At 39.6% G+C, this 14,195-nt stretch overlaps 1 protein-coding gene across 1 annotated transcript; it reads left to right on the forward strand.

Moving 5' to 3' along the window:
• Positions 1-6: 6 nt before the first annotated feature.
• Positions 7-11,188, forward strand: LOC114354025 (probable cleavage and polyadenylation specificity factor subunit 2). Its single transcript, XM_028306250.1, has 7 exons — positions 7-141; positions 340-526; positions 3,839-4,025; positions 4,662-4,752; positions 5,939-6,062; positions 8,433-8,614; positions 9,312-11,188. The coding sequence occupies exons 1-7, from the start codon at positions 7-9 to the stop codon at positions 9,402-9,404; spliced, it is 999 nt and encodes a 332-aa protein (XP_028162051.1). The 3' UTR covers positions 9,405-11,188.
• Positions 11,189-14,195: the final 3,007 nt, after the last annotated feature.

A 14,195-nucleotide genomic window follows, 5' to 3' on the forward strand; every position in this document is an offset into this window, starting at 1 on the left:
AACGATATGGGTGACAGACCATGTCATATGGACTATGAAAATGTGGGTACGCTCTGCTCCGCCTTGGTGGAAACCGGGCCTGACACGTGCTTTATGACCAGTGCAGACCTGATGAGGCTCGGCGAAGTGAACAAGAAGGAAGTAATTTAAATAAAACCCTATGTTTCATGTTATACGGTCGGTAATGTAGCGTCACGAGGCGCTGGACAGTTTTACCCGTTGACATACGCTTGCGAATCCCACTCTGCACAGAGACTCTTAGCGACGCTTGGGATCTCTGCTTGCGGTCAAAACCACGCTTAATTACTGTAAAAGCGCTTTACAAAAACCTCTTTGCAGAACCTAAATTACTTTTATGACTTACTGCGCCTAGTCGCGCGTTCGTCTGAACTTAACCTTAGTATTTTTAAAATCGACAATTTTTTTTCTTTTCAGGCCGAGGACTACAGACTAGCAGAAATAGTAGACGCCGAGGGAGAGATCCGAGACGTTGCTCCCGCTCCCCCGCCGAAGCAAGAACCTGAAGGTCAGCGTTCAATTTTATTTATTTATAAATGGGTCTCAGACTCAGTTCACACCAACTTCACTCCTAATTTTTGGAGGTGTCAACAGTTGTATTTATCGCATCTACAAGCTACCTACCTGTTTGTAGACCAGTTATAATAATATAATAATAAATAATATTTATTGAACTTTCAAGTAAGTACAAGAATTCCTCTTATAAGTAAAGTGTAATTTACAATTAAACATCTCGAATAAATTATGAATAAGTACTTACATTTGTAATGCACATTGCAAAGATGGTGGTGTTACTGCAAATTGAACTCTGTTTAGCTATCGTAAGGTGCATATTGCGTTGTTACGTGGTTGTTACAGAGGAGGTAACAGGTCCCTAGTGCGTTCCGATACGCGGCCTCCACTCCAGAACCTTGCTGCCCCATCGGCCGTCAGTTCTGCGTACTATGTGCCCTGCCCACTGCCACTTCAGCTTGCTAATCCGTCGGGCTATGTCAGCGACTTTAGTTCGTTTACGGATCTCCTCATTTCTGATTCGATCTCGTAAAGAAACACCGAGCATAGCGCTCTCCATAGCACACTGTGCAACTTTGAGCTTCTGTATAAGGCCTATAGTGAGTTATTGTTAAATGGCTGATGTTAATGCAAACTAAGCCTAAGTGACTGTGAAAGCCAGCTTGCAATATTTTTTTTTTTTTTTTTCTTTGGACAATTTCACACAGCGCCAGCTAGCCCCNGATATGCTAGTAACAAAATATACTACCGATATTACACGCTACAACAAAAAACGCTATCACGGTGAAATGCGAATAGGTGAAAAGCTACAAGGATTTTGTGATTTCGAGGTATACGACTAACAAACGGTAAAAACGACCCGCCCAGCCCCCTTCTGTGAGGCTCTGTATTAGTTTGCTCAGTCAGCTCTGCTGAGGGCTTAGTGTGAGTTTACATCAAATGTCCTAACCAGAGAGCGCGTTAAAAAAATATATGAAAATTTTAGTTCTTGAAAGTTTCCGCTAGGGGCGTTGTACAATCATTTTTTTACGCGCTCACTAGGTGAGGACGTTTTATGTAACTCACACTAAACCCTCTGATAGAGGAGCGACCCTCTAAAGAATAGACCAGGTTAAACACTACGCCAGCCTCTACCTGTGGGGTTTTTGTAGATACCCCCTGCCATTGTGTATCGAGCAAATGTTGCAAAGGCGGTCTCCGGTCCATTGAATTTTGGGTTACGAGTTTCCTGACGGGTCCGCTGAGTTGATGAGATCTATAGGGCTTTGGTTTCTGTCCGCGCTGGTATTAACCTTGGTGCGCCCCATTATAGGGGCCATCCCCCTATATCCGCAATCCGGGGACGCTTCCGATAGCAGACCTAAAACTGCACATTAATCTGTGGTATCCCATCTAAGTGGAATATACCACTAATCCGCTGATAGAGTTTGGGTTTTAGCGCTTTCTTTTTGCTATACCTACTAGGTCATTGGTTCCCAAAAATGGGGGCGCGGGCCATCTGTAAGAAACCTGCGACCGCTGAAAGAATGCATTCCAGACTGCTCGATACGACCAATAAATAATCTTGACTGGAGGAGGGGGGCGCGGAATTTTTTGTATGGTCAAAAGGGGGCGCGTCTCAAATAAGTTTGGGAACCAATGTACTAGGTGATAGAAATAGAAAAAACTTTAATATAACACAATATTCATTTAAACAGTTTAATGAAATGAAATGAAAATATATTTTATTCAGTACATAGGCCTTTTCCAGGGCACTCATACACATCCCAAATATAGCTTGCCCTACCACCAATTCGGGAGAACATTGTTGTACATATCTCTTGTACCCATTTAATCGTCCTATAGTTCCAAAATACTGAACTGTCCTATCCATGACATTGACAGCGGGGCGCCACCGTCAATACCGGATCGCTGGTTCCGATTTTTGCCATGTTGGAAGCCATATAGTTGAACGATGGTAGCGCCCCCCTGTCATTGAGTTTGGTGGGACAGTTCAGCGTGGGTCATCTATATTATGCATTTTACCGAGTTAGTAGTCAAACGCATAACATGTCAATGTCATGTTATGCGTTTGACTGCCTCCTTCGTGCCCACTTCTATTAGAGTAAATACAAATGAGTAGGTCATCTTCATAGAAACGCACCGAGCGCGGTTTGTATGTGAGCGCGCCAATATACGTATGCGGCGCGCACGCACACACTGACAAAATTCGGCGCAACCACGACTGGCTCCCAGCTAATCCACGCTAAATNACGCCAACTTTTTGCTACAACGCTCTTAACGGATATACTACTTATATACTTTTTTTTAAATACATAAATATTATACATAGTCACACCCAGACCCGTCACAGAAATTAAAATTCATCATTTCAATTTCTGCCCGAAGCTTGCAATATATAGAACTAGTAGACCTGCTGTTGATACAAACTGAATTTTATTACTGTAGATAATATGGTGCATACTAGCGGCCGCCCGTGACTTCGTACGCGTGGATCCCGTTTTACCTACTTAGGGGCGGAGTTTCGTAAAATCCGTTCTTAGTGAGCACCTACGTTCTAAAAGGAACCCCCGTGGAAAATTTGAGACTCCTAGCATTTGTAGTTTCTGAGATTTCGTGATGAGTGAGTCAGTCAATCAGTGACCTTTCGCTTTTATAGATATAAATTGTTTTTAGGAAGTGACAGAAGTCCCTAGCAAGTGCGTGAGCGCAATTCTCACAGTTACCGTGAAAGCCATCTATCAATATTTAGAATTAGTAGACCTGCTGTTGATACAAACTGAATTTTATTATTGTAGATATTAATATATCTATATGTACAGGGTGTTAGGTAAATGGGTATATGAGCCGACACTAGCCCATGTTAACATGGGCATATAAATGGTATGGTGAAGTCAGAAATTTGATATTATCATTTAATATTTTTTTATTTGAATACAAAATAAATTTTATAAAATCCGATTTGTATGAAAATTAAAATAATTAAAATGAAGATATCAATTTTCTGACTTCACCATACCATTTATATTCCCATGTTAACATGGGCTAGTGTCGGCTCATATACCATTTACCTAACACCCTGTATAAAAGAAAGTCGTGTTAGTTACACCACTTATAACTCAAGAACGGCTGAACCGATTTAGCTGAAAATTGTCAGGGATGTAGTTTAGAGCCAGGAGAAGGACATAGGATACTTTTTATCCCGTTCGAAAGTAAAAAAAAAGTCTGCTTATTTATTGCCATTAAGGCGGAACAAAGTTCGCCGGGTCAGCTAGTTGTAGATATATGGTGCATATTATTGTTACAGAGGAGGTGACAGAAGTCCCTAGCAAGTGTGTGAGCGTAGTACGCACAGTGAGCGTGAAAGCCAGCGTTCAGTACATCGAGCTGGAAGGCCGCTGTGACGGCGAGTCTTTACTAAGATTAGTGGCGCACGCCAAGCCGAGGGCTATTGTTGGCCTGCGAGCCAACGAAACTGCCTTGATGACGCTTAGGTAAGTATGGCTATGATGTCCGCACTGGTGACTGTTTATCACAATGACAATATATCTTTCTGTTTTACACTTTTATAAAGAGAAAAAGAGACAACGTAGTTCTTATCTATAGAGACATCCTGTCACGATGATAAGTCACCCGTGCCAGCGGTGGAAAAGGGGCGGTGAACGAAATTACGTTACCGACACTACGAGAGATTATTGATTGAAAGGCTCTGTAATGGTGTCAAATTAAAATTACATTGTTCTACATTCGTGTTAGCTTAGTAGAAAAGTCAAGAGGAAGAAAAATGTGACAATCGGTTAAGAATAAAAATTAAGAAATTTATGGCCGGCCAGACGAGCGGCCAAGGATTTTGGACCTTTTCAATTTTACTTGTTATATTAGACAGACCTGTATAGGACTCATTAGCCAACTCTAGACCTAAGGAATCATTGCTACGATTTTTGTAAACGGTCAAAAACGAGTCAATGGTTTTTGTACTTTAGTTCATTTATGTGTAGAAAACTGTTAATTCTTGAAAGATATTCTTATACCATTAGTTCCATAGACCTAAAAATTGGGAAGCTTGTTAATTGTTATTGTGTATTGAAACCAAGACTTTTTTTAAGTTTTTTTTTTTGTGTTCATTACAGTAAACACTGCCAGAACGAAGGCATAGAGAAGATCTTCACTCCGAACCGCGGTGACATTATTGATGCTACCACGGAGTCTCATATCTACCAAGTAAGTAAATAATCAAAATGTCGTTAAATATGATGTATTCGCTCGACACAAGGCAGAAAATCCGAAATTCATGCGCATGCAATATCACAGGGCAGAATCTAATGTGTATTTTTTTTTCTAGTTTCAGAGCATTTAATTTATTATTTATTCGTTCAACTTAAACCCGAAGTTTTGAGACCAATTTTGATAGTATAGATCTGCGTTTAGTTCGAGACGAATCGAAATGTCTCTTCGAGTTCTTGTGCTGTAACAAAATTAAATACCTCATCTTCATGGTCAAGGGAAATTGTTAAATGAAGATTACACTTTCTAACTATAGTTGTTGCAATTCACGAAGGCGAGTGAGCTTTTCATGTGTGGTGGCTCGCTACTGTTCGTTTTTCAAAAGTTTTGATAGATATTACACTCGTTATGTGCATGTACACGTACACACAAGTAAAATTCACTCGCCTTCGTGAGTTGCAAGAACTATACAGGGTGGAAACGATAAGTAATCTCACTCGATTATTTCTAAACTATACAAGATATCCAAAAACTGGTTACTGATCCTGAAAGTCCTTCACGAGATCTATCCAACGGTACCAATAATAGGTTACAAAATAAACTGGATCTATCCTAAAAATCAATGTTTCCAGCTTCCATACATTTAGTAAAACCAAATAATATTAAAAACTATACAAGATATCCAAAAGTTGGTTACTGATCCTGAAAGTGCTTCACGAGCTCTATCCAACGGTACCAATAATAAGTTGAAAAACAAACTGGGTCTATCCGAAAATTCAAAGTTTCCAGCTTCCATACATTTAGTACTGCCACAGTCATGGCACTCATGTCTTGATAATACTATAGCAAGTTAAGCCTAAAACCAATGTTTTCCATGAATAATTTTGAATAAGAATGCAAGTTACAAGTTCATTTTAAGTGTTTATTATTTAATAAAAAAAAATACACTTTTAATATTGTGTGGCTGGCATACATTTAATATGGAGGCTGAAAAAATTGACTTTTCGGATAGATCCAGTTAATTCTGTAACATAAATATTACTGATATCGTTTGAAAGAGCTCGTGAAGCACTTTCAGGATCAATAATCAGTTTTTCGATATCTTGTGTAGTTTAGAAATAATCGAATGAGATCACTTATCGTTTCCACCCTGTATAATTACTGACTGTCCTGTTCCCCCCAGGTGAAGCTCACCGACAGCCTGATGAGCGACATCGTGTGGCGGAAGGCGGGCGACGCCGAGCTGGCCTGGCTCTCCGCCACCGTCGCCGCGCGCCCGCACCAGAGGGAAACTGATGCCACCACAGGTCAGTATAGTCACAGAATACATAATAGTAGCAACAGAAATTGCACTCCTTTGTGTAGGATCAGATGCCGACATTTTAACGGTAATAATAATAATGCAAAATATCCAACGCATATATATGGTGCATTCGAAATCGCACCTTACTACTACGCTCACAAGATACTACGTTTAGAATTGATGTACGTCACCGCTCAAGCGTCAGGGTTGTATGAGCAAAGTAAAATAAATAAAAACTTAATTTTTCAAATTTCAAATTAACTTCAAATTTATGTATGCGAGTCATTTCTACTAGTACCTTAATATGTAAGTCTAGATATTAGCACGTCACTACCTTGTTTAATATACCACGCAATCTTGTATACCCAGTGAACTGCTCCTGAATCGAATGTACCTACTACTACTATTTCTATTTATTTATATTAACCGGCAGACAGTGGTGACTGAGTTTGTTGCGGCGCTTCTTCTCAGCACTTGCCAAATGTTGGTCTCGAAGCGCTGGTAGGGTAAAAAGATTATGAGACATGTAGAGGCTCCTTAAGAGCATATGACGATTTGTAAGAACTATTTATTAGTCTAAACAAATAAAGAAATTTTGACTTTTTGACTTTGACTTAATTTTAAGAAGCATTTATTGTATTTACGATTAGAAAACTTTAATCTAGTGGAGTTTGTATAATCGTACCATCTCTAAAGTACCTATTAATAAACTTCAGTGTTGCGATAATTCGAAATTAAACAAACAGTTTTAAAAGGTGTAGTGTCGGAAAATAGACACGGTGAAGTAAAGTTAATGTTTTTATTAGCTAAAATAATTTTTTTGCTATAGTTTTTTGTCATAAGTATTTCAAAATAATTTATTATTTAAAAAGTGTAGTTTTTTTATTATTTAAATGACTACAGTTAATTATTATTCCTAAATATTCCAATTTTGCATTAAAGAAGAATAACAGTGCTGTTGGAACAATAAACCTTGATTGCGACGATGATCGACCGATCGTGTATAGAAATACGCGTGTGCAAACAGGCGCGTGGCGGCCCGGACAGATTTGCAACTTGAAGTTGTCGCGCGCTGTAGGTAATTATCTCGGAAGGCATAGGCGAGTGACGGAGGCCTGGTATAGTTAAGTACCCCAGTGGAGCGAAGAACACGGCTTCATAATCATCATCATTTCAGCAACAGGACGTTCACTGCTGAACGTAGGCCTCTCCCAACGATTTCCCAAACATTTCAAAAAATCAAAATCAAAAATATTTATTCAGTTTAGACCACAAGTGGCACTTATGAACGTCAAAATATAGTAAATAATAATAAAAAAAAAGAAAAAGGTAGCCCTTATGGGGCACTTTACATGTCTCCTTATCTTTTGGGCCCTACCAGCGCGATTTCTGCACCCAGCGTCTTCCTGCTATATTTATGAGGGCATTGTGGGTATCTTTATCTTGCTGCTATCTTTATGAGGACCTCCTCTACACTGCTTAGAAAAGTAAAACTATTTTGCCTCACAAAAATTTGCAATAGCAAAAGCTCACAAAAGTGAAAAACTCCACCACTATTCCATATCTTGTAAAACTGAAAAAAATCTTGAAAGTATATTGACGATCTGCTTCAGCAGATCGTCAATATACTTTCAAGATTTACGCGTTGTCTGCATTGCTTCTCGCGACCTTCAGGTCGCGAGAAGCAATGCAGACAACGCGTTGTTGTGAAATCCTTGGGGGAAAGACTAGTCCAGCAGTAACTGTAGCAGTCGATAAAAATCAACTAATGTTACGCCCTACTGTATTCATTTTGATTTGTCAGTTTTATGCGGTAGTTTGAAAGAAAGAGTAGCCAAATTATCGATTTCAGAATCATCGATCAGAACACTGTATTATAAGGTATAGCATTTTACTGAGTTAGTACCTGATATTGACATGTTATGCGTTTGACTGCCTTCTTCGTGCCCACTCCTATACTTCAGGCACTGATCCAGTTAAGAGTAGGCGCACACCGTTGATTTTTAGCTGGCCGATAGTTGTGCCCGATTTTAAATTGTATGAAGAATCGGCCAAATCGAATCGGCGTAGTGTGCGCACTCCCATACATGCCCATACTGATCAACTGCCCGACTAAACTATCGGCCGACGAAAAATCAACTGTGTGCGCCTAATACTCTAAGTCTAGACCCATAATAATTCATCGTTCTACGTATAGATGACCCACGCTGAACTGTCCCACCAAACTCAATGACAGGGGGGCGCTACCATCGTTGAAATATATGGCTTCCAATATGGTAAGAATCGGAACCAGCGATCCGGTAATGACGGTAGCGCCCCACTGTCAATGTCATGCATAGGACAGTTCAGTATTTTGGAACTATATGCATCGCAGAGGACACGTCAAGCGACGTGGTAATGTCTCTGGAGCCGTGCGCGGGCGCGGCGCACGCGGCGTCGTTTGTGAACTCGGTGCGGCTGTCGGAGCTGCGCGCGGCCGTCGCCAAGCTCGGGCTGTCGGCCGAGTTCAGCCAGGGCGCGCTCGAGTGCTGCAACGGCACGCTGGCCATCAGACGCGTGAGTGGATTGTTTTAACGCTATCGGCTAACGCTGTTCACATCTCAAGTCTGGTCCTGATATGTAGCGTTGCATGTTGTGAACGAAATGTGGACTGTACTAAATTGTGCGTTTGAAAAAAAGATACAGAGGAGATCAAACAGAAATATATTATCACGGGCTTAAGTTTAATAAAACTAGTCAAACAGTACAAAAATGACAAGACACTAAGAATTTGGTTTTTACAAATCTTTAGGCCGAGAGTATAAAGGTGGAAGGAGGATCGTTCGCAACATCCTCCCCCCGTACAGGACCGCACCAGACCAGAACGGCTTACTTCCCCGTATCGTTCTTCGTATCGTATGAAGTTCTTTCTGTATTAAGCCCTCGATTAACCATCCAACATACCTTGATGATCAGACAAAAAGCGACTCGACATGGGTCAGTCTCGGCTCCTATCAAGTCCGTATCGTATCAGAGCTCATATCAAAACTAGGCGATACGGTGAACGGATCGGGCACATATCACATATCAGGACCCGGATTTATGTAGTATGAAGAAGCCTCCAAGTGTATACAGGTCTTGACTTTTGCCTCAAAAACGTGCTCCAGCTAACTTAAAAGGGGCAGCTTTACACAGCACAGCTTTTCTAGCTCTTCAAAGATAGATGTAAGTTTTTTAATTTTGTAATTCGTAAAAACTCTAAAATTCCTTTTAGCTGGAGAACGGGCGCGTCGCGTTAGAAGGCGTGTTATCGGAGGAATACTACAAAGTGCGGGAGCTGCTGTACGACCAATTCGCCATCGTCTGAGGCGGGACCGACTGAAATTGTTATGTAAATAGTATTAATTACGCGTAAGGAATAAAATTATGAATTTAAACTTTGTCTCTTGAAATTACGGCTACTACTTTACAAGCCAGACCTTAGTGTAAAGAAAACTCGCTTCTCAATTTCATAAAATTGCTCAATTTTTTTACTATTCACCTACTTGCAGTCTCATGACGCTACGTGTATTAGCGGTACGTGTTGCTTAATTTTATTGTTACCGTCTTGATAGGTTAAAACTAAATGATTCAAATGAATAATACAAGAGTTTCACCATTTTATAATTTATTTCACAATTTCCGGAACCACGTCACAATTAATAACATTATGTAAATAAACAAGGTACGAACTTCATTACAAATAAGACACAGGTATTGTTGGATCTCTACTTTGATCTGAGAAGACTCTAATAAAATAATTTTAATAATTACATATTCCAGTCGTAGTTTTCTTAAGTCTAAATAGGGTATTCTATACCCAGATTAGTTTTTCTTTAAAAAATACGTTTGCAACGTGCGATATAAATAAATTTGGACCAAAAAAGATGGCTGCCTAGCTGCCATTTGTGATGATGCCGTATCAAAATCCGCGGATAAAAACGGGCCGTGTTCCATCCAAATTTATTCCGACCGCAGTATTATAAAATAACAAAACCGTATAAATACAGTAATCGCAGATCCATAACGAACAAAACTTACACTACATTCTGGCACATCTCTGTACAACTATCATACCCTGAGACTACCACCGCACTTTACACAAAATTAAAAACTTATAAATATAGTAAATATTCTTAACATAAGAATAACTACAACAAAACCTTTATAAATAACTCACTGGAATTAAGATGTTTACATACTAATGTGATTTTATATTTTAATTAGCGGTACTTGGTCGCGTATGCGTTCATAAAATACGTCAATATAAACAATAAAATAACACTTTTACATGTTCATTTCATTAGGATTCGGTGAATGATTTTATAAATCAGGTTTAGCAAAATGTAGACGTAACTACCATTTTTTTCTTCAAATATTCATTTAGGTGTAGAGATCATATAAACTTGGCCGTTTTTTAATTTAAAATTGTCAATCAAATTAACAAACTGAATGATCTATGACAATATACCTCGGCAAGCGTGTGCAAAAGCATTAGTAAACAAAATTTTAATAGCCTGTTTGTAATGAAAAATGTACAAAATTCTAGTACCGCTTCTTACATTAAGATTTATTACTATTTCATACTTCTTTCGCTGTCATACGCAGCAACCGGTAACAGTTTTCGAGGTATTCATAGTTTATAATACTGTTCCACTATTACAAACGTCTAAATATATTTTATATACACAACTTTACAGTCAGGATATAATTATATCATTAATATTTAACAATATTGTATATTATACATTACCATGTCAATGATTCCAAAATAACTACGACTACAAAAACAAAGTAAATATATCGATAAATCGATAGTGGAACAGCTCTATATAACATCTATAGATAGTTATATTTTAAAGACAAATCGGTAATGTTAAAATAATTACTGACGTTGTACATGATTTCGATTGGAAGATAAAATAAGCACCGATTGTACTCAAGGTATACCAAATAAGTAATTATGAAATATTGTTCAAACAATTACAACCAGTATTGTATGTAGTGGAAATACGCGCTCCTTTAGAAATGTTCTCTAATAAACCATACATTTTCAATCTAATATTACAGCTATAGCGCCTAACTATGGAGGTACCTGCGCGGACATGTGACGTAACAAAGCAGAAATCTCACTGACGTTTGACGAAACAATTGACGTAACAAAACATCGCTCCACAACCACAGTTAAACTCTATACCTTTAGCGTAAAGTTACAATTCAACCAGAAACATTGTGTAGAACTAAAACACAATTACATAAGGTAAATGCGCCGAATACGGCCTACGCAATTCGCCGAATCAAAAGGGTCCAGCCGGGGAAATAATGCCAGTGACTTAAAAACAAATTGTCTACGCTAACGTGGTAAAATATTGTATTCATTCGATTCAATTTTACACCCCTAATGATATTTTTAAAAATGGACACGACACAATTTTGAAATAAATAATTTAAAACCTAAACACTTCAAAGTGAACAAAGACAGTCATTGTCATTATATAAATTTGATTCATCTATCCATTAAAACATAACCCATATCGCGTTATGAATATGTATAAAACATATTTTGTTCTTACAACAGAGAATCGCTCATGTGTGTGTCTAGAATCCTAGACATAAAATTATATCACCTACAAACAATACTATGTAACTTGACAATAGTCATCATGCGCAGTCTATACACATACAATCGCGAATCAACACCTCAGGATTCTTTCCTCGACCATACTTAATCTCTTATAGCAGTAAAACTAGATATATTTTTTATATTATACAAAAATAGTAACAAGTTTTGTACTTAATCCGTCCATCGTTTTGTACATTAACGGCGCGGGACGCGAGTCGAAAACTAAACCAAATCGACAGAATGTTCGTTATAATTGATTGCCCGCCTCTCACAGCCATAAATCTTGTAGATTTGACGATCGTATTTTGATATAAAACATATTTTATTTTAACTATACTTATCTTGATCATGAAACTTTATTTAAACATTCTTGAAACTGTGATGTATCTACATTCATTAGTGTTCATAACTCAAAATACGACGACTAATCCACCAAATAAATAACGTCATGTACACATACAATTTGAAACCGCGTCTTTAAATGCAGACAAAGTATGGCATTCTGTTGATATGTAAACAGCATATCGCGCCCCGGCGCTTAAAACAAAATAAAAGTCGACGCTGTCACCACACAACCAGTCCGCTGATTCGCTGAGCCGTCGGATGGCTGGGCCATGATGCCGCCGAGCCATTACATGGCTCGGTCGAGGTCCATCATTCTTCACGCCCGTCGATCGAAGGTACACGATAGCAATAAGGTAAGCGTTTATAGAAGTTCAACGTCAATCTCACAGACACCCACTCCTAAATACTATCAAACATAAGTGACGGTCGCATTCACATTACACATACACAATTCTTCAATTATTTATTATTATATTACTTATATTATAACATCCATCACAGTCTACTTTTTACACCATTTACTTACATTTAAAGGGGAGGATACACCCAGTGATTAATTTCTACTCTAGTCCATCAATTCGTAACACTAATCCCGATACCGTTACCGTAGACGTTCAAACAAAAACTAACCTTATTCACCTTTTAACATCGAATAATTTACAATATAATGCGACCCTCACTAACATTAAAGACCTAAAAACTTTATAATCCATCTTCTTTAAAACACTGAACTACTTCACATCTATACCGACAAAGGGGCAGATAGCACTGGCACTGGTATATTTCACAAGTGTTTGAAATCCGGCTTTCACATAATTTCATTAAATTCTTGGGTCCTGTTTTCTGCACTAGCACTAAAGAGACACGTTTGGCGACTTTTCTGGGATCAGGGTTCTTAACTTTGATTCACACTAATCTTAGTTCAAGGTTATATCGCTGCAACGTGCCCAGCGTCAACATTCATACAAAGAATTCAATCTCTGGTCCAAGTTTGGTTGAAACTGACCCCGAGATCTTAGGGTTCGTTCTAGTCTATGGCAGTTTGGTTCTCAGGTTTTAGTCCAGTTTTGGTCCATGATTAATTGAAATTGACCCCTTTTGTAGAATAATCAAGAGGGGGACACTTCCAACTGTCGCAGAGCAGGAANGGCAGCCAAAGGAAGCAGGTCTTCAGTCAGGTCTACCACTACCAGGGGATACTAGGGAAGTGTTTACTGTTCAGGTATTGCAGGTCAGACTAGCGAGGATCCTAGTGTCTACTGCTCAGATCTAATGCCAGTAAGACCAGCGAGAAACCTGGAAATGTACTGCCCAGGCCTTATTAGTTCAGACTAGTGGGGGTCTGTTAACAATAGTCTCCCATCCAGGTGCGTTGGTTAGACCAGCGAGGATCCTAGATTAATGTCTACAGCACTGGTGTGGCGCCAGTCAATCCAGCGGGAATCCATAAGCGTCTGCTAACGTGGCAGGCCAGACCACCAGAATATATCACCAGTATATTATCCAGGTGTAACGCTAGTCATACCAGCGGAGTACTAGAAGAGTGTCTGCTTTCCAAGTGTGGCAGGTCAAACCAGCGAGGATCCTAGAGTAGTGGACTATTGCCCTGGTGTATCGCCTGTCAGACCAGCGGGGCACTACAGATTCTATCCAGGTGTGGCACCAGTCAGACCAGCGGGGTACTAGTTTCTGCTATCCAGGTGTGGCAAGTCAAACCAGCGGGACATTAGCGTCTGCTATCCAGGTGTTTCTGGTCAAACCAGCGACGACCTAGAGTATGGACTGTTTCCAGGCGTCGCCGGCTCCGCCAGCGTGTCTCGTGCAGACTACCGCAGACAGGCCTCCAGCATCTCGACGAAAAGCTTGTTCAGTTCAGACTAGCGGGGGTCTTGTAGCAATAGTCTCTTATCCAGGTGCGTTGGTTATACCAGCGGAGATCCTAGAATAGTGACTACAGCCCTGGGTTGGCGCCAGTCAATCCAGCGGGAATCCAAAAGTGATCCAGGGTGATATATTATCCAGGAGTAACGCCAGTCAGACCAGCGGGGTACTAGTGTCTGCTATCCAGGTGTGGCAGGTCAAACCAGCGGGGTATTAGCGTCTGCTATCCAGGTGTTTCTAGTCAAACCAGTGACGACCTAGAATATGGAC

Source organism: Ostrinia furnacalis, unplaced genomic scaffold (assembly GCF_004193835.3).
Source record: "Ostrinia furnacalis isolate ACB-3 unplaced genomic scaffold, ASM419383v2 OfSCF1911, whole genome shotgun sequence".
NCBI lineage: Eukaryota > Metazoa > Arthropoda > Insecta > Lepidoptera > Crambidae > Ostrinia > Ostrinia furnacalis.